The 23,675-nt window shown below is 45.3% G+C and overlaps 1 protein-coding gene across 10 annotated transcripts in view; it reads left to right on the top strand.

Annotated features, from left to right (window-relative positions):
• The window catches only part of CLIP1 (CAP-Gly domain containing linker protein 1), a 307,706-nt gene that overhangs the window by 128,222 nt on the left and 155,809 nt on the right, over positions 1-23,675 (top strand). For all 10 annotated transcript variants that reach the window (XM_063964458.1, XM_063964459.1, XM_063964456.1 and 7 more), the window contains exon 4: positions 7,943-8,067. In XM_063964458.1, the coding sequence (XP_063820528.1) occupies positions 7,943-8,067 (125 nt within the window). The remainder of the gene's footprint in view (positions 1-7,942; positions 8,068-23,675) is intronic.

Below are 23,675 nucleotides of genomic sequence, written 5' to 3' on the forward strand. Positions count from 1 at the left end.
TGCGGTTATGTGACCGGCGGTCAGCAGACCACTGGTCACAATACCTCCTCCTGCATCCCGCACACTGAAAATCCTGATGGTCGGCATGCTGACCAACAGGGAATATTCCCACTCGTGGTTGACCATAAAAGTAAAATTGAGGATGGGCATTGCAGGTGTTGGGAGCAGAGTGTGAACACTGGTAGAAAGCATTGTGTATGTGTGTGGAGCTGTGGCTGGTGTGAGCCTGTGTGTGTGTGTGGTGGGTGGGAGGAGATGTTTGAGTACTCTGTAGGTTATTGAGAGGAGTTTGTGTAGGATCAGGAGATAGTGTCGGGATTGACCGAGGAAGTCAGCAGGGCGAAGCAACAGGAAAGGGATATGAGGAGGCAGCAGAGTTGAGAATTGATTTAAGAGATGCAAGACCGGGAGTAGAGTAGAGTAGGCCAGAGTATATGAGGTTAGAGGGACCAGGGCTGGAGATGAGGGCATGCATGGTATCTTTAGTGGCTTCCAGGGTGAGAGTCTTATCCTGTAAATATTACAGAGAGGTAAGCTAGAGGATCAGGAAAGGGACTGCGTCAAGGGTGACACCCAGACAGTGGACTTGGGGGAGACCAGGGAAAGGTTTTAGTTTGGATGAAGGGGGTCTGTATTTGGGATAAGTAAAGAGAATTTTGTAAGACTGTTGTAATTTTTTTTTTTTTATGTGCATGGTTTATTTTATTTTTGCCCAGTGTTACTTCCTGTGCATTTATTTATGAAAGTGTTCAAGTGCCACATGCAAGGTACATGTTTGCTGTAACGGAGACTGACTTTAAGGAAGGAAATTCCTTTTTTATTTAAGAAACCTTAACAGTTTATTTTTAAATACCTCCTCCTTTCCCTTGCTCTGTTTTGGAAGACCTGATATTGAGGGAATGATCTAAACCTGTGATCCTTAAGTACCCCCAACAGTTCATTTACCGAGGGCTGATTGATCCCCCAGGGCTAACCAATTATCCCCGAAGGGAGCCCAATGCCAGCACTTATCTGTGATTTTTTTCGGGACTCGCTGAGTCCTTGTTTTTGAATTCATCAGCCGCGAAAACTCGTGAACTTATTACGGACCCTGTGTGTTTTTGGCTGAAAACAGGTAATTTTCATGCGGTAGAAACGATCTCTATTTGGATTTCTCCTCAAATTGCAGTAATGTCCTGTTTTTACTAACTGGAAAATTACCACAGGTAATAGAATTCCCCCCTCTAAGTGGTACACACTCACAAAAAGGATATGTACCATTTCCACCAGCTAAGACACAGGTAATGGATGCAGTTGATTAAATTTTGCAAACCCAGTTTTCTCTGTTGGTTGTGCCCATCTGATCAGTTCATGTTTCTTTCTTTACGGACAGGTCTGAGGTACAGCACTTGTCAAAGCTCTTGAAGAGGGAAAAAATAATGATGTTGCATATATCAACCAATCAGATGTTTTCTTTTCATTTTTTAGACTATATTGGATGAAATGAAAAACATAGCAACCTATCGGGTTCTAGTTAACACCTTCACTTTTCAGAATCGGTGAATTGTCAATGCACGCAAAACTAATTCCCTACCTTCACCAGAGCCCTGTATCTCATGTTTTTACATTTGTCAGAGCCATTCATTCAGATGAATTATAATATCCACATTTTTTTCCCCTTTTTTATTTTTTAAATTTCAGCAAATAATTCTCTATTAAAGTAATGCACAGGGGCAAACACAGGATTTGCAAGAGTGGGTTTCTGTATATGTGTATGTTGAGAGGGAGGAGCCAAAATGAGGCAGTTAAAAGTATTACATCATATTGCTTCCCCTCCCCAGACTCCTGCAAATATGGATGAGATATTGAAAAGAACACATTGATTGTACATGTTTGGTCATAGAACATTGTTTAATCCTTAACATTGATTCAGGAACACCAATGGTTTACATTACTCTAAGTAAATTGGCTACTCCAAGCAAGGGATTTAGGATCTGATTCAGTAAGGATTGCAAATTCTGCTAAGAAGCAGAATTTGCAATCCTGTTGATCGCATGCTGGGGGCTGCCCATCACAGGGCAAGGTCGCCCAGCATACTAACTGCCGCCATTTTTGTGGTCACAGCGGCTGTATGTGACGTTACACAGATGCCCCGACCACGCAATCCCCCCTGTTCAACTACCACTGCCCCCGTTTTTAAGCCGCACCCCACAACACTCTCCGTCTCCGCCTAGGAAGTTTTTTTTATTTAAAACAGATTTTTAAAAAATTTGCATTGAGTTTTTATAAAAATGATCAGGTAAACAAATAAACGAAGTAAAAACAATAATACAAAGTTATTTTAAAATACTGTAACTTTAATATATTTAATTTAAATGAGTTGACTGTGTCACCATGAATCATGGCATGGCACCGCAAACTACAAAAGGAAATAAACTGCAATGATGTTAAAAGTTGCAATAGTTGGCAATTGCCTTGCCTGATTTTTAAATCTGAATAATCCTACACATTAGGTTTATTGAACGCCTTAAAAAGAAACACAGGCAGTACACAAGAGGTTTTTCATTTTTTTTATTGCACCATACCAAATGTGGAAAATATTCTTTCTACTGACGTTGGTGATGCTGCAGCTGTAAGAAATTGGTCTACTGCTACCATGATATTGTCATTACCAGTTACAGTTTCTGAACCAATGTGTATTTTCCACCAATGTAGTAGTGCTACTGTTGACACAACAGCGTGGTCAAACAAGAGGTCATTAAACGGGGTTGCTTTTGCTTGGAACTTGACTAGTGTTGGTAGAAGGGGATATAGTTCATATGCCGGCGGTCAGCATGGATCTACAGAATCTATATACAGTCGTGGGTGTCCACGACACCCATAGAGTGGGAATAGAACCCGTGGTGAGCCACAGAGCCTGCTGAATGGTGAGCCTGCAAGGAACTTTGTTGCGCTTGATCCCCCCCACCGCAACTATTCTGCTGCCGGGATCCTGGTGTCGGTAAACCATACCCAACCCGGTAGAAGAGTATTTGAATGTGGATATTTTTCTTTGGCAAACTTAAGCGCTTCTATCTTTTCTTCTGCAGTTAAACAGACTACCACAGTAATGTGGGTCCATTAAGTAAGCGAGGAAATGTGCACGTCCCAATGCTTGATTATAGCGGTCAATAAAATTCTTCATGCATGGTTTGTCCAGATTTAATTCCTTCAAACTGTCCTCTAATTCTTTCTACATATGTACAGCACTGGATTCTGGAATTATCTGTTCCTTGTCTGGACATGTTTGTCGCTTGTGTCTCTTTGTACCACATGAGTCATAATTTAAATTAGGTCAGCAAGCAATAGCCTAAAGCCTCGTACACACGCACTGTGTACGAGCGATCTAGCACAGAACGCTCAGCACACATCTCTCCCCCCCCCCCCCCTTCCCGCAAATCTAGAGTCGGCGACAGCAACACTCGGGACCTTGCATCACTGTCGCCGGTACCCTACACACGGAGAGATCAGTGCTTAATATCTAAGCAATCTAGTAAGATTGCTTAGAATTTAATCGCGGACCACTCCGTGTGTACCTCCTACAGGTACAGACATTTTATTGTATGCCCATAGCGATAGCGATGAGTGGCCCCGCGCGTCGCTATCGCTGACTCTAGATTTGGCATGCATGCCTAATCTAGTAGATCGCTCACTTCACTGCTGTGTAAAATGAGCGTCCCCCCATCCGTCCCCCTCACTCAGCACATATGTTGACAAATTAATTACCGGTTCTTCTGAGCTTTGGTTTGTTTTTTTCTTTTCTTTTGAATTTGCCCCGATTCTTCAAACTGAGAGCGAGTATTTGCCATTGATAAGGGAGGTTTAGAATGTGTTTGGGAATCAGAGGAATCCCTTTCAGATGAGGAATAGCTGTCAAGCTGTGATTAATTCTGTCTAAACCTATTACCTCTAAATCTAAACATAGAGTTGTCGTTTCCCGTCAGCCATCTATAAACTCTATGGTCTTTGTAATCGCTGTCAACTTTCACAAGCTTAGATCTTTTAAATGTAATCAAATCTTTCCGGTGTTTATCTATTTGTTGCTTGAGTTTAACCATCCACTATTGGGTGTTATCCTTCTGTAGAGATTCTATAGCAGTTAGTCTAAAATCTACAGTCTCAGTTATTTTTTTCCAAATCCCTTCCAAGCTCCTCGATTACCAGCAAAAGCAAATCAAACGAATATTTGTTCAACACAGAACACCATCTGCTACAAAAGGCAGAATTTCCCCTCCCAATTGTGGGGATATTTTTCAGGCAAAAGCCCCGGGGGATTTGTTTCTTACGGAAATAATCGGATAGAAACTGCCCATGTAGCAGAAGGTCTATCTCCCTCTTTTCAAGGTTCAACAATTTATGGTATAAGTCAGGTGCACCCTCAGCTGGTATTTGCTCAAAATCACTAAATTCTGACAATACTCGTTCTGCATCATCATCTGTAAGTGATAATACATCATGCTCAGCAGCAAACAGAAGTTCAGTTGAGACAAGATTTTCCATTTGTACAGCATATATTTAAAAAATGCATAGTAGCCATAAGTTGGTCGCTGTCAATTTGTCTGTACCACCAATGTAGCTCACAACAAAGAAAATATTACAAGAAAATAAAAAAACTGTAAAAAAATAAATCCAAAATGCAAACTTATAAAAATCAGAAAAAACAACTGAAGAAAAAAGGTCCATTCCAGATCAATGTCAGTAATAATCCATAGAGCTCACTGGTTCAGTCCATTCATAGACTAAAAAGAGTTCAGTGTATATAAAATACAATCTTCATCATAAGAATATATAATATTAACTGGTGCTGGACATTATTTGCAAAAAGAGATATAAATTATCATATAGAGATATAGGGTCCACACTCACATATTCCATCTAAATTGCTGGGGTGACGTCCAATGAGGGAGGAAAATCCGCACTCCAATGCAGTTTCCAAAGTAAGGGAGCGCTCACCAGTCTTCAAGTAGCAAAAAAGGTTTTAATCAGACCATCAACATGTAGTTCACGTCAACATTTCGGTCATAGTTCTGACCTTTGTCAAGATATCAATGAAGTGAGCCTGTGTTACCTATATACCCCTCATAGACAATCCCGCTAAATAATCTCAGCAACTCCCCCAGCACCCTAATATCCGACAAATACAAACATAATATAAGTGATAAAAACATCAAAAGATCAGTTATTCATACCAGATCCATGTGGCCAGTGTCTCTTCCTTCCCCTGCTTGCAGCCACCGCTGTGTATTACGGCACAAACCAGGTGCAGTGGCGTGCTTTCCACCACCAGCTGCACTTCCTGTCCATGGAACACATCTTCCGGGTGATGTGACTGGAAGTCTATGCGCTCCATGGCAACAGGCAGTTGTCAGCACAATCATACTCACTCAAAAGCACTGGGTATTAAAATATATATATAATTTAGTAATTACTAATGATATAAATAGATAGATCATGGCAATGGGACAATACACTCCTGATGAAGTTCAGGCCTGTGTCGCCATACGGACGAAACGCGTTGAGTGTTAGACTAGAACTACCTACTACTCACCAGATAAGCAGTCTTATATTTTTTAATGTATGGGCTTTTGTTTAATTTAACAGACCAATAAATTTTGTTAAATTGTATTACACTGTTTTTTGGCTACTTCCGTTCTCCTACATATGGCATTACTGGGGACTGGAAACATTTGAGATTCCATTGTTGAGCAAAAGAACATCTAGGCCAGGGGTAGCCAACCTTGATCCTCGAGAGCTACCAACAGTTCATGTTTTCCAGACCACCTAGCAGGTGCACAGGTGTACTCATTACTCACTGACACATTTTAAAAGATCCACAGGTGGCTCAAATTACTTCACTTGTGATTCTGTGATGAGACCTGGAAAACGTTAACTGTTGGTAGCTCTCGAGGACCATGGTTGGCTACTCCTGATCTAGACTGTAGGGTTCGCCATTTAACCTAAACTCAAGCGACATAAAAAGTAGATATGTCCGCTTGAAATGGTACTTCATTTCAAGGGTGTTTTTAGTTGGTAAAGGCTTTTACATATGAATCACTACTTACTGCACTAGAAGGCGCTGTTCTCAGCCCTGTCTTCTAGATTTAACGAAAAAACACTACTGAACACCGGTCATCTGGAGTATGGCGGTCACCCTTCACCAGGGGAGAGCAAAGTGATTTTATACAATTGGACATTATCAACAATATTGGGACTGAAATATAATGTGTAATTTAAAATAAATTACATTTCTTTACACCTAAACTACTGTAGTAGACAATTCTTCTTTTCTTGTGTGCACAACTCACAAAGTGAGGAAAGTAGGAGGTTGTCCATTTGACTAAGTTCTGGTCATACAGGCTACTACTGAGCCACATTTAAGGGGGATACGGTCGTTAGGTCGACCCAATTTAGGTTGACAATCATTGGGTCAACCACGATTGGAAAAAAAAAAGGTCTGCATCTGAAGGAAAAACAAAAGTAGTGCATGGTTGTAAATAAGGTTTAAAATGGTGGTTTGTATATAGTAAAAACCAATCAATAAATAATTTACAGGTGAGTATACAGGTGTTTGAGATACTGTAGATTAGTCAAAGCAGGTTGAGACTATGGAAGCAGTAAGTCACGTGTAGATTGGTGACCTGTTCTGCTTGCAGTGTACAGTATATGACATGATCTTAGTTTGAACTAAAAATAAATATCTGGTGCAACTGGCATTTAGGACTGTCAAAGTTGATATCATGATGTAGACATCTAGGTTCTTACAAGTTGCTCCATATATTAATGTTTGACCAGAAAATGAGATTCGCTTCATGGCCAGTTGCCAGGTTACAAACGAGCTAGAAATATTTTCATTATTTGCTTTGTTAGACACTGAACAACTGTTCTAGTAGAACAATTAGTGTATTGGTTAGCTTAACCCCTCGCAGCACGAAGGTCATGAGTTTGATTCCTGGTAATGGGTGGAGTTTGTATTTTCTCCCTGTGTTTGGGTGGCTTTCATCCCACACTCCAAAAACATACTTGTAGGTTAATGTTGACATAAACTAACCCTAGTGGGTATGTGTGTCCATGTGATAAGGAGTATGTTAATGCTCCACTACGGCAGGGTCTAATGTGAAGGACTGAAATATTCTCTGTGAAGAGCTATGTAATGTGCATGTGCTAAAATTTGACTTGGCCAGTATCCAGGTAGCGTGATATTTTCACCTACAACAACACAAAAAAAGATTGCTTATACACCCCTTGCACCACAGCAATATGTGCACCTCATTCTAAATCGTCCCCTGTCAATTTTACAAATACCCTTTTTGTAGCCACAAGTATGGAACATTTTGATGTTTGACGATTATACAATTTTAAAGGGTAAACTTTAGACTAAAAGTTTAAACTTGTTTATTGTAGAGACCATTCAGTTTTCTTAAAAGTTGAATTTATTTTCCAGTATGTTTACATTTATTTATTCATAAGAATCATTACAGGAAGTTTTGTTTAGAACATGCAACTTTCTGCAAATGTAACACGCATACTGTCACTTTGAATTTAAACAAAACCTCTTTTTGGTGTGTGCAATATTTACATGCCATGGGAAAACATTTACTGTCCATATTATGGTATTTGGAAAATGATTACAGACCTCAGCCATTCTGCTCCTTGCATTTCTGCCTCATTTCTACACGCACTCCCTCCTGCCCACTTCGCTCTGCAAAGAATGACTGCCTCCTTCCTCCTCCCACTCTCATCTTCTGGATTTCTCCCATGCGGTTTCCATGCTCTGAAGTGCACTCCTGCCCAATCCTATTAAAATGATACCTGTACTAGTATATAGAACCCCCCACATTGCTGCAGATGCTTATCCTGTCATACCCCCCCAAGTTAGATCTGTGATAACACAAAGTGACTGACACATTTTTTTTTTACTTTTTAGGTAAGTGGTTCAAAAGCTGGAGTGATACGGTTTCTGGGGGAAACTGATTTTGCCAAGGGAGAGTGGTGTGGAGTGGAGTTAGATGAACCTTTGGGAAAGAATGATGGAGCAGTGGCTGGCACAAGGTAAGTTTGACCTTAATATGCAAAGCGATGTCTTGTGTTAGTGTAGTAGTCTAATAGAAGGAACTAATCTAAAATAACCTTCTGGTATACTTACACAATAGCTAAGCTGAGACGGTGTGTAATTGGAAGTATCTGGTACATTAGAATATTTGAAGTATGCTAAAAATGTGCTGCCACATAGATGATACAGTATCCATACTGCTGGGCTTGATCTTTTCAGAATCTCAGAGAGCCAGAAAAAAAGTAATTACTGTAGATCAATCTGCAGATGTTTTTATAATGCCAGTATACATATGTGGCTGATTATAATACATTTATATAAAAAAACCTTTGATGCTCAATACAAATAATGTGTAATTTGCTTAATATGAGGCCATTTACTTGCAGTGGATTTAGGGGGAAATTCAATTAGCCTCAAAAATTTAACAGGCGCAAAAAATCTGGGTAGGCCTCAAGCTTTTTGCACTATTTCATTTTCGGGTTATTCCATTAGAGCCCGTTTTTTGCGCTCATACTTTCGGTTTTGTGCATTAACACATAGGGGTATATTCAATTGAAGTCGGATCCATTCCGACATTCATTTGCCGGAATGGCTCCGACCTGGACTATTCAATGTCATCTCAAGTCGACTTTTAAAAAAGTCTAATTGCGATGCGGGAGCTGAGACAGGGGAGAGCCGTGGGCAGACGGGGGAGAGCAGTACTACAGCAGCGGCTATATAGCCGCTACTGTAGCGCTGCACTCCCCCCGCGGCCCTCCCCTGTCTCCCCCCCCCCCCCCCCCCCCATCTTTCTGCCTCTCCCCGTCCCTCCTCTCCCTGTCACTGCATCACAGCCGCCGCTCACGGCAGCGCCCACCCGGCTCCAGCAAGCGAGAGGTCCCGCTTGCTGGAGCTGGGTGAACGCTACTGTGAGCGACGGCTGTGACATCCTCCGGCGCTGCTCTCCCCATCTGGCTGCCCACGGCTCTCCCGGTCTTTGCTCCCGCATCTCGCTTCGTCTTTTTAAAAAGTCGAATTGAGATGGTCGAAAAGGGGGCCAAAACGCCCTGTTTTCGACACACAATTCATCGACTTGTCGAATTATTTTGGGTTAGCTTGAATAGGTCGGAACCCCTTCCGACCTAAAAAAGTTGAAAACTGCCGTCTTTTTGACAGACGACAGCTTTCGACTTCAAGTGAATATACCCCATAGGGGGAATTCAATTGTTTTGCATGCCTGATCTCCCAACTAAATTGATGGGAGATTGCAGGGCGCAATTCAGTCGTTTTTTTTTTTCACGCTGATCGCGCCCAGAGAGGTTGGGTTTCGTCACACAGAGCAGCTAACCCCGACCAAACTAATGGGCGCGTTGCAAAAAGTCCTGTTTGAGCGCTGAAACTGGGCATTTTTTGTGCATGTCTGCTCACCACCCCCGGAGTACCGCTAAGCGCCATCTGCTGGCAAAAATAACAATGGAATTCCATCCATAGAATCCGTGATAAGTTCATGGACCTATGTGTTAACACTGCCGGCTTTGCGAAAAAAAGCTACTTAACGGGAATTTCCTTTCGGAGCCTGCTTTAGGTTCTGAACAAAATTACTTGATCAGAGCAGCCGGAGGGCTGCATTCGGGACTAATTGGATAGCTCCGGGGCATTAATTAGCATGCGGTAAATTACCGCAGCTAATTGTGAATTCATCTGAAACAAAAGCAAAATAAAATAAAAATACTGTTACTCGTATATCAAGTAGATTAGAAATCCTATCTTTATTACAGGATTATACAAAAAGATGAGTTTCTTAAAAGAAAACATTAAAAGGCAGACATTTATAGCACAAATACATAAACAAATATTCATCTAGTCACCGCAAAATATTATTTTATATGAAGAGAGAAGTTGGAAACACACTGGGCGATTTCAACCTAACAAACTTATATCGTCCATTGTGTATGGGGGTAATATTGGTGAATGATGTGCGCTCCCAAACGTCGTTCAGTGATCACCAATATTGAGCTGACAATGCAGCTCAACCTGACAGTGTCGGGCTGAGCTCTATGTCCGTTAATGCCGGCGATGACATCACTGATCGTTATCGTTAAACAATAACCTTCACTGTGTACGCGCTATAGCGTTGAACGCGATATCGTTAAATGTTATAGTCGCTTTTTGCCGACATTTCATTATCTGCCCAGTGTGTACACGGCTTGAATTTATTATTAGTATTACATTTTATTTATAGGGCACCACAAGTGTTTCGCAGCGCCGTAGAAAGGACAGTACATTGAGACGAAACTTAGCATTACAGTAAATAAATAACAGAAATAGAGTACAGATAACAAAGAGCACCACAATTCTCAAAACAATACGGCTTAGATTTAGAATGTAAGCTCTCACGAGCAGGGCCCTCTTCCCTCATGTGCTTATCCTTTCTTACTTTAATAATCTTCAACTGCACCAATTCCATCAGTCTTCTGCCACCTGATACTTATTCCAGTGTCATCTGCTGATGTAACTATGTTTATTTACCCTGTACTTGTCCTATACTGTCATCAACTGTAAGTTGCTGTTTTCCTGTTTGATTATTTGTTTATGTACTCTGTAATTGGGCGCTGCGGAACCCTTGTGGCGCCATATAAATAAAGGATAATAATAATAATAATGTAAGTAGTGAAGGAGTAATCACCGTACTACTTTGGGCTGGCGGCCATAGATAGAGATGAGCCTTTTACCAGCAGGAGAAAAAACGGGAATGTAGTTTAACCAGTGAATCAGAATAGAAGAATAAGGTTCATATGCTGAAGATGGATGGCACAGTAAATGTGTTGTAGAATATGGGACGTGTTTTCTCCTCCAGCTGCTAATTGTTTATAAATTTTGGAAAATTTGGAATCCTCAAACCAGTTATTAATACTTTCAACCTATAAAACATACTCCTACTGAATAGTCAAAGTATGTCGCTATTGGCACTAGATCAGTAGGAGAAGGTGATACTATTTAGAAACTTGTAGATAATTTTGAGAAAACTAGAGAAACTGTGAATGAGTATAGAACGCATGTGTGAACTTTTTCAACAAAAAGGCTGTACTTGCAAATCCATCCTCCTATCCTTCTTTGTGTTATAAGTCAGTGTATGTGTATATTTATATATAGGGGGAAAGTCAATTAGCCCCTATGCCGTCACTTATCGAGCATTTTTTCCCGGGACCCGCTGATGTTCGGAAATAAAATGCCCGATAAGTGCCATTTTTTCGCACCCGCTTTCGTGAAATACAAGGATTTGGGTCTTTATACGGGATTCTATGTGTTTTTGCGCGAAAACTGGATATTTTTTTTAGAAAAAAATTGCCGGAAAAAGGGCTTTCATTGAATTGCCAGAAAAATTCCATTAGGCACGGAAATTGTTTTTGGGCAAAAAATGGCGCTAAAGCCTGTTAGATACTTTTTTCTGGAGAAAAAAAACAGAGACAATTGAATTCCCTCCATAAAGTGTGTATATATTTTTGACCAGTTCATAACTTTCTGCCTGCATTTCGCCTCATTTTTATCTTTGAAGAACTGTATTCTGAGAAGATATTTCTCTTACGTCCTAGAGGATACTGGGGTTCCATTTAGTACCATGGGGTATAGACTGGTCCACTAGGAGCCATGGGCACTTTAAGAATTTGATAGTGTGGGCTGGCTCCTCCCTCTATGCCTCTCCTACCAGACTCAGTTTAGAAAATGTGCCCGGAGGAGCCGGTCATGCTGAAGGAAGATGCTGAAGAGTTTTCTGCATTTATTTTTTATGTTTGTTATTTTCAGGTAGGGCTGGTTGGCACCAACCTGCCTGCTTCGAGGGACTTAGGGGGGGGGAATGGCCCAACCTCTTGAAGGGTTAATGGTCCTGTTCCCCGCTGACAGGACACTGAGCTCCTGAGGGAACTATGCACAAGCCCCACCATGGCGAGCGTACATTCCCGCAGCACGCCGCCGCCCCTAACAGACGCAGAAGAATGAAGAGTGGTGAGTACTGAGCCGGCGTCCCGGTTAACGGGGCGCTGGCAATTATGGCGGCCCGATGGCACGGAGACGCACGGCTTCTCAACGGGGCTGAATGCGTCTCCAGACACGGGAATTTGGATTTATCTCTGGACGCTGGAAGGTGAGTATAATTTTTTAACAGGTACCCTCGGTTCGTCGGAGACTGTGGCTGTCGGCGTGTCAACATAGGTAAGTATGTGTGTGTCGGCAGTATGTAATAAAGTTGTACTTGTCACGGTGTGTGTGTCCTGTTTTTATTTGGGTATTTTTCCCCCAGTAGTACTATAGGTACCAGCGGGCCCGTTTTTCTCCCGCATGCTGGTACTTGTGGTTCTCCAAGTTCCAGCTTGCGGGGGAGGCTTGCTGGGACTTGTAGTACTACTGGAAAAAACAATATTCTGTCATTTTACTCAAGGCTATCAGCCTCCCATCTGCAGCCCTTGGATGGGGGGGGGGGGGGGGACAGCCTCGGGCTTCACCCCTGGCCCTTGGGTGGCTGGGGGGGGACCCCTTGATTGAAGGGGTCCCCACTCCCCCAGGGTACCCCGGCCAGGGGTGACTAGTTGGATATTTAATGCCACGGCTGCAGGGCGCTGTATAAAAGTGACCCCTGGCTGTGGCATTATCTGTCCAGCTAGTGGAGCCCGATGCTGGTGTATAAAATATGGGGGACCCCTACTCTTTTTGTCCCCCGTATTTTTTGCACCAGCATCAGGCGCAGAGCCCGGTGCTGGTTTTAAAAATACGGGGGATCCCCTGTCAATTTCCCCCCCGCATTTTTAGAACCAGGACCAGCTCGAAGAGCCCGAGGCTGGTTATGCTTTGGAGGGGGGACCCCACGCCATTTTTTTCCGGGTTTTTCCCGTTTTCCCCCGATTTTTTTAATTCGCTGCAAAATCCGGAAAATCGGCCGTTTTTCGCCCGCGGGACTGTCGAATCCGTTTTTCATTGAATATGGTGAATTCCGGCAGCCACCTGCCGGAATTCACCTGTCGAATTGTGTCGAATTAAAAAACGGCGATAATTTGCCTGCGATTCGCCGTGAATTGCATATACCCCTAAGTCCCCTATCAGGGTACTTGGTCTGCGACCCAGCTAAGCTTGGCATTAGCAGTGAGGGCGCGGTGGGGGCTGGCTCGAACAACTCTGTGTCTCCCTGAAGGGCTGTTTGTGGGTTAGTTGTGCTTAACCTTTTCCTGTGTGCGTGTGCTGTCACATTTACATTATGTCAGGCAAAGAGTGTGTTTCATGTACAGCGGAGTGTATTTCCTCACCAGGGGGCTCACTACTAGGTACCGCTTTTCAGAATAGCGGGGCTGAACCGGAGTGGGTTAATTCTCTTAAAGAAATGATCTCCACTCTATCTACAAAATTGTCCCGCAATGAAAAAGACACAATACTTAAAACAGACTGTGGATAAGTTTATGAACAGAGACTCCCCAAACCAGCGTCTCAATTCCCTCCCATTTGTCCGCAAAAGTGATCTCTGGCCTATATCCTGCAGTCTGACTCTGACACTGACAGCTCAGACATGGAGGAGGGTGAGGTGGATTTGGAGGGAGGGAATACAGCTCTGTCATAGGGAATAGAGGCTCTTATAGAGGCTATCAGAGATGTTCTGCATATTCCTGAGTGTGAGGAATCTCATTTTAATGTAAAAAAGAAGTCCTCAGTCACTTTTCCTGCGTCAAAGGAATTGAATACTGTTTGAAGAACCATGGGTTAATCCTGATAAAAAAAATTCAAATCCCTAAAAGTTTGCTCTCATCTTTTCTTTTTCCTTTGGAAGATAGGAAAAAATGGGAAAATCCGCCCATAGTGGACGCATCAGTCTCTAGGCTGTCACCAAAGATTGTATTGCCTGTCCCTGGTGCAGCCTCCCTGAAAGACATGGCTGATCATAAAATTGAGACTACACTCAAATCATTGTACACAGCTGCTAGGGTGGCCCAAAGATCCACTATTGCATGTGCGTGGATCACATAAGCCATTGCTAAATGGTCAGGTAACCTAATTGAGGGGTTAGATTCCTTGCCTGGGGGGATATTGTTATACTCCTGCAGCATATACAGGACTCTACGAACTTTTTGGTGGAAGCCATAAAAGAGAGAGGCTTGCTTAACGCACTCACCACCGCTATGGCAGTGTCAGCACGCAGAGGCTTGTGGCTACGCCAGTGGACTGCTGATGCGGACTCCAGGAAAGGCGTGGAAGGCCTACCATTCACAGGAGAGGCCTTGTTTGGAGATGAACTAGACAAATGGATCTCCAAAGCTACTGCGGGTAAGTCTACGTATCTTCCTTCCGCAGCTTCCCCAACCAAGAAGTCTTATTCAGCTTCTAAGTTGCAGTCCTTTCGGACGGCCAAGTTCAAGGGCAAATTCAGAGGTGCTTCTACATCCTCCTGCGGCACAAGATATAATCCACGCAAACCAGCAGCTGCAGGTGCTCAGGAACAGAGCTCAGGCTCTGCTTCCTCAAAGCATTCAGCAAGACGGTGGACCGCAATGCCTGGAAGGCTGTCAGGTGGGACCCCGACTGCGATTCTTCAATCAGATCTGGTCAAGTTCGTGCCAGGATCCCTGGGTCATGGATCTTATTTCCCAGGGCTACAGACTGGAGTTCCAAGAGCTCCAACCTCACAGATTCTTCACATCAGGCTTACCAGTTTCACAAGAGGCAAGTATAACTTAATAGCATGCCATCCAAAAACCTGGTACAGACTCAAGTCATTGTTCCAGTTCCACCTCATCTGTAAAACAAGGGGTACTATTCCAACCTGTTTGTAGTACCGAAGCCAGACGGTTCGGTAAGGCCGATTCTGAACCTCAAGTCGTTGAACCCGTACTTGCGAGTGCAACAAAAAATATGTGTATGCAGCCCTGCGCTACAGACTGAGCTACAGTTTTTAAATCGGTGGAATTCACCCTTTAGATTTCCCAGATATAAAGACATAAAAAGAAAATGCTAAAAACAGGCGCTGCCTAAAGTATTAAAACTTGAAAACTCTAAAAAGTGGAACGTGTAAACTTTAATGTCTGAGGCTTCCTCCAGATCAGTACACAGGTGTTCCCACGTGATTGAAAAGACACTCGCATCAAAGTTCAACCTCGCGTTCCCATAAAGGTATCTTTGAACCGATGTTAAATAAGACCAACTTTATCACAGGCAATGAACCAAAGGAATGACACTTCCATTCAAATTCAGTCTCGAATGCACTGAAAGGTATCTTTCAAATCCCCCATACGCTGCGGACAGAAGGCAGACGAACCGATGTGTATAAAAACATACACTGGTTTATTCACAGACTACAAAAAAGACATGAAAACTGCAGCAAAACGTTCGGCAAATGATGGGTATTCGTCACAGCATGGATCCACTTTTTAGAGTTTTAAAGTTTTAATACTTTAGGCAGCGCTTGTTTTTATCATTTTCTGTTTATTTCCGTACTTGCGAGTGTTCAGATTCAAGATGGAGTCACTGAAAGTGGTAATCTCAGTCCTGGACGAGGGGGAATTCCTAGTGTTGCTGGAGATCAAGGATGCGTACCTTCACATTCCGATCTGGCCGCCTCATCAGGCTTGCACTGTAGGACCGTCACTACTAGTTCTAGGCCCTGTCCTTTGGTCTCTCCACGGCACCGAGGGTGTTCACCAAGGTGATGGCAGAGATGATGTTTCTACTCAGCAAACAGGGAGTGAACTTAATTCTGTACCTGGACAATCTCTTGATAAAAGCACCGTCCAGGGAAAGGTTGCTGGACAGCATTGGTCTCTCAATCAAACTCCTCCAGGATCACGGATGGATTCTGAACCTTCCGAAATCTCACCTGGAGCCAAGAGGGAGGCTTCCATTCCTGGGAATGATACTGTACACAGAGTCGCAGAAAGTGTTCCTCCCATTGGAAAAGGCATTGGTAATCCAGTGGATGGTTCGGGTTGTCCTGAAGCCAAACCGGGTATCGGTGCATCTATGCATTCGCCTTCTGGGGAAAATGGTGGCAGCTTACGAGGCTCTTCAATACGGAAGGTTTCACGCAAGACCCTTCAAGCTCGATCTGTTGGACAAATGGTCCGGATCGCATCTTCACGTGCACCAGAGGATCTGTCTGTCGCCGAAAGCCAGGATCTCCCTGTGGTGACTACAGACTTCTCACCTCGTCAAAGGTCGCAGGTTCGGAATTCAGAACTGGATTCTGTTAACCACAGACGCAAGCCTCAAAGGTTGGGGAGCAGTCACCCAGTTGGTGCAGTTTCAAGGAAGATCGTCAAGTCAGGAAGTCATCCTTCCAATCAACATTCTGGAACTCAGGGCCATATACAACACCCTTCTGCAGGCCTTACATCTTCTTCAAGATCGGGCCATTCAGGTCCAGTTGGGCAATGTGACGGCGGTAACGTACATAAGCCGACAGGGCAGAACGAAAAGCAGAGCAGCAATTTTGGAGGTGTCAAGAATTCTCCTCTGGACAGAAAAAAACCGCTGTGGCGCTGTCAGCGGTCTTCATTCCTGAAGTAGACAACTGGGAAGCAGACTTCCTCAGCAGACACGAACTGCACCCGGAGGAGTGGGGCCTTCACCTGGAAGTGTTCAGGTGCTTGACATGTCGATGGGGATATCCACAGATCGACTTGATGGCCTCTCGTCTCAACAAGAAGCTCAGGCAGTATTGTTCCAGGTCGAGAGACCCACAGGCGGTGGCGGTAAGCGCTCTGACGACTCCATGAGTCCATCAGATGGTGTGTGTGTTTCCTCCACTTGCTCTGATCCCAATAATTCTAAAGCGAATAAAAAGGGAAAAGGTTCAAGCAATACTAATTGCTCCGGACTGGCCAAGAAGGGCCTGGTATGCAGACCTTCTGGAGATGCCCCTCGAAGATCCGTGGCCTCTACCTCTTCGCAAGGATCTTCTGCAACAGGGCCCGTTCGTCTATCAGGTATTACCGCGGCTACGTTTGACGGCATGGAAGTTGAGCGGCTGATTCTAGCCAGGAAAGGGATCCTTAACAAGGTTATCCCGACTATAATCCAAGCCAGGAAGGGGGTAACGTCTAAGCATTACCATCGTATTTGGAAGAAATAAGTTTCTTGGTGTGAGAGCAGAAATTATTCTGCAGTGGAATTTCATCTGGGACGTTTCCTGCTTTTTCTGCAAGCAGGTGTGGATGTGGGCCTACATCTGGGCTCCATAAAAGTCCAGATTTCGGCCTTGTCCATTTTCTTTCATAGACAATTGGCTTCTCTCCCTGAGGTCCAGACTTTCTTGAAAGGTGTTCTGCACATCCAAAAAAGATATTAAATAAAGTGCTGCATAGCCGGAATCATTTCCACTTTTTTTTTTTTTTGTTCTGCTCATCCAACCTCCCTTTGTGCCTCCCACGGCACCTTGGGATCTCAATGTGGTGCTGCAGTTCCTCCAATTGGACTGATTTGCACCGTTATAGGAGGTGGATGTAAAATATCTTACATGGAAGACCTTCACACTGTTGGCCTTGGCTTCAGCAAGACGTGTGTTGGAGCTGGGGGCTTTGTCTCACAAAAGTCCCTGTTTTATTCTCCATGAGGACAGAGCTGAACTCAGAACTCGTCAGCAGTTTCTTCCTAAAGTGGGGTCTGCGTTTCACATCAACCAACCTATTGTGGTTTCCGGTTGTTACTGACACCTCAGCTACTTCAAAGGCTTTGGATGTTGTGAGGGATTTAAAGGTGTATGTAAAGCGGACAGCTTGTGACAGAAAATCGGACTTGCTGTTTGTTCTTTATGATCCCAATAAATTGGGTGTTCTGCTTCAAAGCCGACAATTGCACGCTGGATCAGACTTACTATCCAGCATGCTTATTCCACGGCAGGTTTGCCATGTCCATAATCTGTACAGGCCCACTCTACTAGGTCAGTGGGTTCTTCCTGGGCGGCTGCCCGGGGTGTCTCGGCTTTACAGCTCTGCCAAGCAGCTACTTGGTCAGGTTCGAACACGTTTGCTAAATTCTACAAGTTCGATACTTTGGCCTCTGAGGACCTTCAGTTTGGTCAATTAGTTCTGCAGGAAACTCTACACTCCCCCACCCGGTTTGGGAGCTTTGGTACATCCCCATGGTTCTAAATGGAACCCCAGTATCCTCTAGGACATAAGAGAAAAATAAGAATTTACTCACCAGTAATTCTATTTCTCGTAGTCCGTATTGGACGCTGGGAACTCCGTAAGGACCATGGGAAATAGACGGGCTCCGCAGGAGACTGGGCACTCTAAAAGAAAGATTAGGTACTATCTGGTGTGCACTGGCTCCTCCCTCTATGCCCCTCCTCCAGACCTCAGTTAGGGAAACTGTTCCCAGAAGAGCTGACACAATAAGGAAAGGATTTGGAATCCCGGGTAAGACTCATACCAGCAACACCAATCACACCGTACAACTCGTGATACTATACCCAGTTAACAGTATGAATAATAACTGAGCCTCACGAACAGATGGCTCATAACCATAACCCTTTAGTTAGGCAATAACTATATACAAGTATTGCAGACAATCCGCACTTGGGATGGGCGCCCAGCATCCACTACGGACTACGAGAAATAGAATTACCGGTGAGTAAATTCTTATTTTCTCTGACGTCCTAGTGGATGCTGGGAACTCCGTAAGGACCATGGGGATTATACTAAAGCTCCCAAACGGGCGGGAAAGTGCGGATGACTCTGCAGCACCGAATGAGCAAACTCAAGGTCCTCCTCAGCCAGGGTATCAAACTTGTAGAATTTTGCAAACGTGTTTTATCCCGACCAGGTAGCAGCTCGGCAAAGTTGTAAAGCCGAGACCCCTCGGGCAGCCGCCCAAGAAGAGCCCCCTTCCTCGTGGAATGGGCCTTTACTGATTTAGGATGCAGCAGTCCAGCCGCAGAATGTGCAAGTTGAATCGTGGAGCAGATCCAGCGAGCAATAGTCTGCTTAGAAGCAGGAGCACCCAGCTTGTTGGGTGCATGCAGGATAAACAGCGAGTCAGTTTTTCTGACTCTAGCCGTTCTGGAAACATAGATTTTCAGGGCCCGGACTACGTCCAGCAACTTGGAGGCCTCCAAGTCCCGAGTAGCCGCAGGCACCACAATAGGTTGGTTCAAATGAAACGCTGATACCACCTTAGGGAGGAATTGGGGACGCGTCCTCAATTCTGCTCTGTCCATATGGAAGATCAGATAGGGGCTTTTACAGGACAAAGCCGCCAATTCTGACACCCGCCTAGCCGAAGCCAAGGCCAAAAGCATGCCCACTTTCCACGTGAGATATTTTAATTCCATGGTCTGAAGTGGCTCAAACCAATGTGATTTTAGGAAATCCAACACAACGTTGAGATCCCAAGGTGCCACTGGGGGCACAAAAGGGGGCTGAATATGCAGCACTCCCTTAACAAACGTCTGAACTTCAGGCAGTGAAGCCAGTTCTTTTTGAAAGAAAATAGACAGGGCCGAAATCTGGACTTTAATGGAACCCAATTTTAGGCCCATAGTCACTCCTGACTGTAGGAAGTGCAGAAATCGACCCAGCTGAAATTCTTCTGTGGGGGCCTTCATAGCCTCACACCAAGCAACATATTTTCGCCATATGCGGTGATAATGCTTTGCTGTCACAGCTTTCCCAGCTTTTATCAGCGTAGGAATGACTTCAACCGGAATGCCCTTTTCCATCAGGATCCGGCGTTCAACCGCCATGCCGTCAAACGCAGCCGCGGTAAGTCTTGGAACAGACAGGGCCCCTGCTGTAGCAGGTCCTGTCTGAGAGGCAGAGGCCAAGGGTCCTCTGAGATAATTTCTTGCAGTTCCGGGTACCAAGTCCTTCTTGGCCAATCCGGAACGATGAGTATAGTTCTTACTCCTCTCTTTCTTATTATCCTCAGCACCTTTGGTATGAGAGGAAGAGGAGGGAACACATAAACCGACTGGTACACCCACGGTGTCACTAGAGCGTCCACAGCTATCGCCTGAGGGTCCCTTGACCTGGCGCAATATCTTTTAAGCTTTTTGTTTAGGCGGGACGCCATCATGTCCACCTGTGGCCGTTCCCAACGGTTTACAATCAGTTGGAAGACTTCAGGATGAAGTTCCCACTCTCCCGGGTGGAGGTCGTGCCTGCTGAGGAAGTCTGCTTCCCAGTTGTCCACTCCCGGAATGAACACTGCTGACAGTGCTATCACGTGATTTTCCGCCCATCGGAGAATCCTTGTGGCTTCTGCCATCGCCATCCTGCTTCTTGTGCCGCCCTGTCGGTTTACATGGGCGACCGCCGTGATGTTGTCTGACTGAATCAGCACCGGCTGGTTTTGAAGCAGGGGTCTTGCCTGACTTAGGGCATTGTAAATGGCCCTTAGTTCCAGAATATTTATGTGTAGGGAAGCCTCCTGACTCGACCATTGTCCTTGGAAGTTTCTTCCCTGAGTGACTGCCCCCCAACCTCGGAGGCTTGCATCCGTGGTCACCAGGACCCAGTCCTGTATGCCGAATCTGCGGCCCTCTAGAAGATGAGCACTCTCCAGCCACCACAGCAGAGACACCCTGGCCCTCGGGGACAGGGTGATCAGCCGATGCATCTGAAGATGCGATCCGGACCACTTGTCTAACAGATACCACTGAAAGATCCTTGCATGGAACCTGCCGAATGGAATTGCCTCGTAAGAAGCTACCATCTTTCCCAGGACTCGCGTGCAGTGATGCACCGACACCTGTTTTGGTTTTAGGAGGTCTCTGACCAGAGATGACAACTCCTTGGCCTTCTCCTCCGGGAGAAACACCTTCTTCTGTTCTGTGTCCAGAATCATACCCAGGAACAGCAGACGCGTCGTAGGAACCAGCTGCGACTTTGGAATATTCAGAATCCAGCCGTGCTGTTGAAGCACTTCCTGAGATAGTGCTACTCCGACCAACAACTGCTCCCGGGACCTCGCCTTTATAAGGAGATCGTCCAAGTATGGGATAATTATAACTCCCTTCTTTCGAAGGAGTATCATCATTTCGGCCATTACCTTGGTAAATACCCTCGGTGCCGTGGACAGACCAAACGGCAACGTCTGGAATTGGTAATGGCAGTCTTGTACCACAAAACGGAGGTACACCTGGTGAGGTGGGTAAATGGGGACGTGCAGGTGCGCATCCTTGATGTCCAGTGATACCATGTAATCCCCCTCTTCCAGGCTTGCAATAACTGCCCTGAGCGATTCCATTTTGAACTTGAACCTTCTTATATAAGTGTTCAAGGATTTTAAATTTAGAGTGGGTCACACCGAACCGTCTGGTTTCGGTACCACAAACATTGTGGAATAATAACCCCGTCCCTGTTGAAGGAGGGGAACTTTTATTATCACCTGCTGGAGGAACAGCTTGTGAATTGCCGCCAGCACTACCTCCCTGTCCGGGGGAGTAGCTGGCAAGGCTAATTTGAGGTAACGGCGAGGGGGAGACGTCTCGAATTCCAGCTTGTATCCCTGAGATACCACTTGTAGAACCCAGGGATCCACCTGTGAGCGAACCCACCGGTCGCTGAAGTTCCGGAGACGGGCCCCCACCGCACCTGGCTCCACCAGTGGAGCCCCAGCGTCATGCGGTGGATTTAGTGGAAGCAGTGGAGGATTTCTGTTCCTGGGAACTGGCTGTATGGTGCAGCTTTTTTCCTCTACCCCTGCCTCTGGGCAGAAAGGACGCGTCTTTAACCCGCTTGCCTTTCTGGGGCCGAAAAGACTGTACCTGATAATACGGTGCTTTCTTTGGCTGTGAGGGAACCTGGGGTAAAAATGTCGACTTCCCAGCTGTCGCTGTGGAAACGAGGTCCGAGAGACCATCCCCAAACAATTCCTCACCCTTGTAAGGCAAAACCTCCATGTGCCTTTTAGAATCCGCATCACCTGTCCACTGCCGAGTCCATAATACTCTCCTGGCAGAAATGGACATTGCATTTATTCTAGATGCCAGCCGGCAAATATCCCTCTGTGCATCTCTCATGTATAAGACTACGTCTTTAATATGCTCTATGGTTAGCAATATAGTGTCCCTGTCAAGGGAATCAATATTATCAGACAGGGAATCAGACCACGCTGCTGCAGCACTGCACATCCATGCTGAAGCAATAGCAGGTCTCAGTATAGTACCTGAGTGTGTATATACAGACTTCAGGATAGCCTCCTGCTTTCTATCAGCAGGCTCCTTCAAGGCGGCCGTATCCTGAGACGGCAGTGCCACCTTTTTTGACAAGCGTGTGAGCGCCTTATCCACCCTAGGAGATATCTCCCAACGTGACCTATCCTCTGGTGGGAAAGGGTACGCCATCAGTAACTTTTTAGAAATTACCAGTTTCTTATCGGGGGAACCCCACGCTTCTTCACACACTTCATTCAACTCATCTGATGGGGGAAAAAACACTGGCTGCTTTTTCTCCCCAAACATAATACCCTTTTTTGTGGTACCTGGGTTAATGTCAGAAATGTGTAACATATTTTTCATTGCCGTAATCATGCAACGGATGCCCCTTGTGGATTATGTATATGTCTCATCCTCGTCGACACTGGAGTCAGACTCCGTGTCGACATCTGTATCTGCCATCTGAGGTAGCGGGCGTTTGTGAGCCCCTGATGGTCTTTGAAACGCCTAGGCAGGCACGGACTGAGAAGCCGGCAGTCCCACGGCTGTTACGTCATCCATCCTTTATGTAAGGAGTTGACACTGTCGGTTAATACCGTCCACATATCCATCCACTCTGGTGTCGACCCCGCAGGGGGTGACATCACCTTTATCGGCACCTGCTCCGCCTCCACATAAGCCTCCTCATCAAACATGTCGACACAGCCGTACCGACACACCGCACACACACAGGGAATGCTCTGACTGAGGACAGGACCCCACAAAGTCCTTTGGGGAGACGGAGAGTATGCCAGCACACACCACAGCGCTATATAATTAGGGATTTACACTATTACAGAAAGTGATTTTTCCCTATAGCTGCTTAACATGTATAGTTTGCGCCTAAATTTAGCGCCCCCCCTCTCTTTTTAACCCTTTGAGCCTGGAAACTGCAGGGGAGAGCCTGGGGAGCTGTCTTCCAGCGGAACTGTGAAGAGAAAATGGCGCCAGTGTGCTGAGGGAGATAGCCCCGCCCCCTTCTCGGCGGGCTTATCCCGCTCTTTTATTAATATTATGGCAGGGGATTTTTACACATATATAGTTTATTAGACTATATTATGTGTTTTTTTGCCATGTTAAGGTACTCTAATTGCAGCCCAGGGCGCCCCCCCAGCGCCCTGCACCCATCAGTTACCGGAGTATGTGGTGTGCATGGAGAGCAATGGCGCACAGCTGCAGTGCTGTGCGCTACCTTAATGAAGACCGGAGTCTTCAGCCGCCGATTTTCTCCTCGGAATCTTCCGTCTTCTGGCTCTGCAAGGGGGACGGCGGCGCGGCTCCGGGACTGGACGACCGAGGCTTGCCCTGTGTTCGATCCCTCTGGAGCTAATGGTGTCCAGTAGCCTAGAAGCCCAAGCTAGCTGCAAGCAGGTAGGTTCGCTTCTCTCCCCTAAGTCCCTCGTAGCAGTGAGTCTGTTGCCAGCAGATCTCACTGAAAATAAAAAACCTAACAAA

This window comes from Pseudophryne corroboree, chromosome 1 (assembly GCF_028390025.1).
Source record: "Pseudophryne corroboree isolate aPseCor3 chromosome 1, aPseCor3.hap2, whole genome shotgun sequence".
NCBI classification, from domain to species: domain Eukaryota; kingdom Metazoa; phylum Chordata; class Amphibia; order Anura; family Myobatrachidae; genus Pseudophryne; species Pseudophryne corroboree.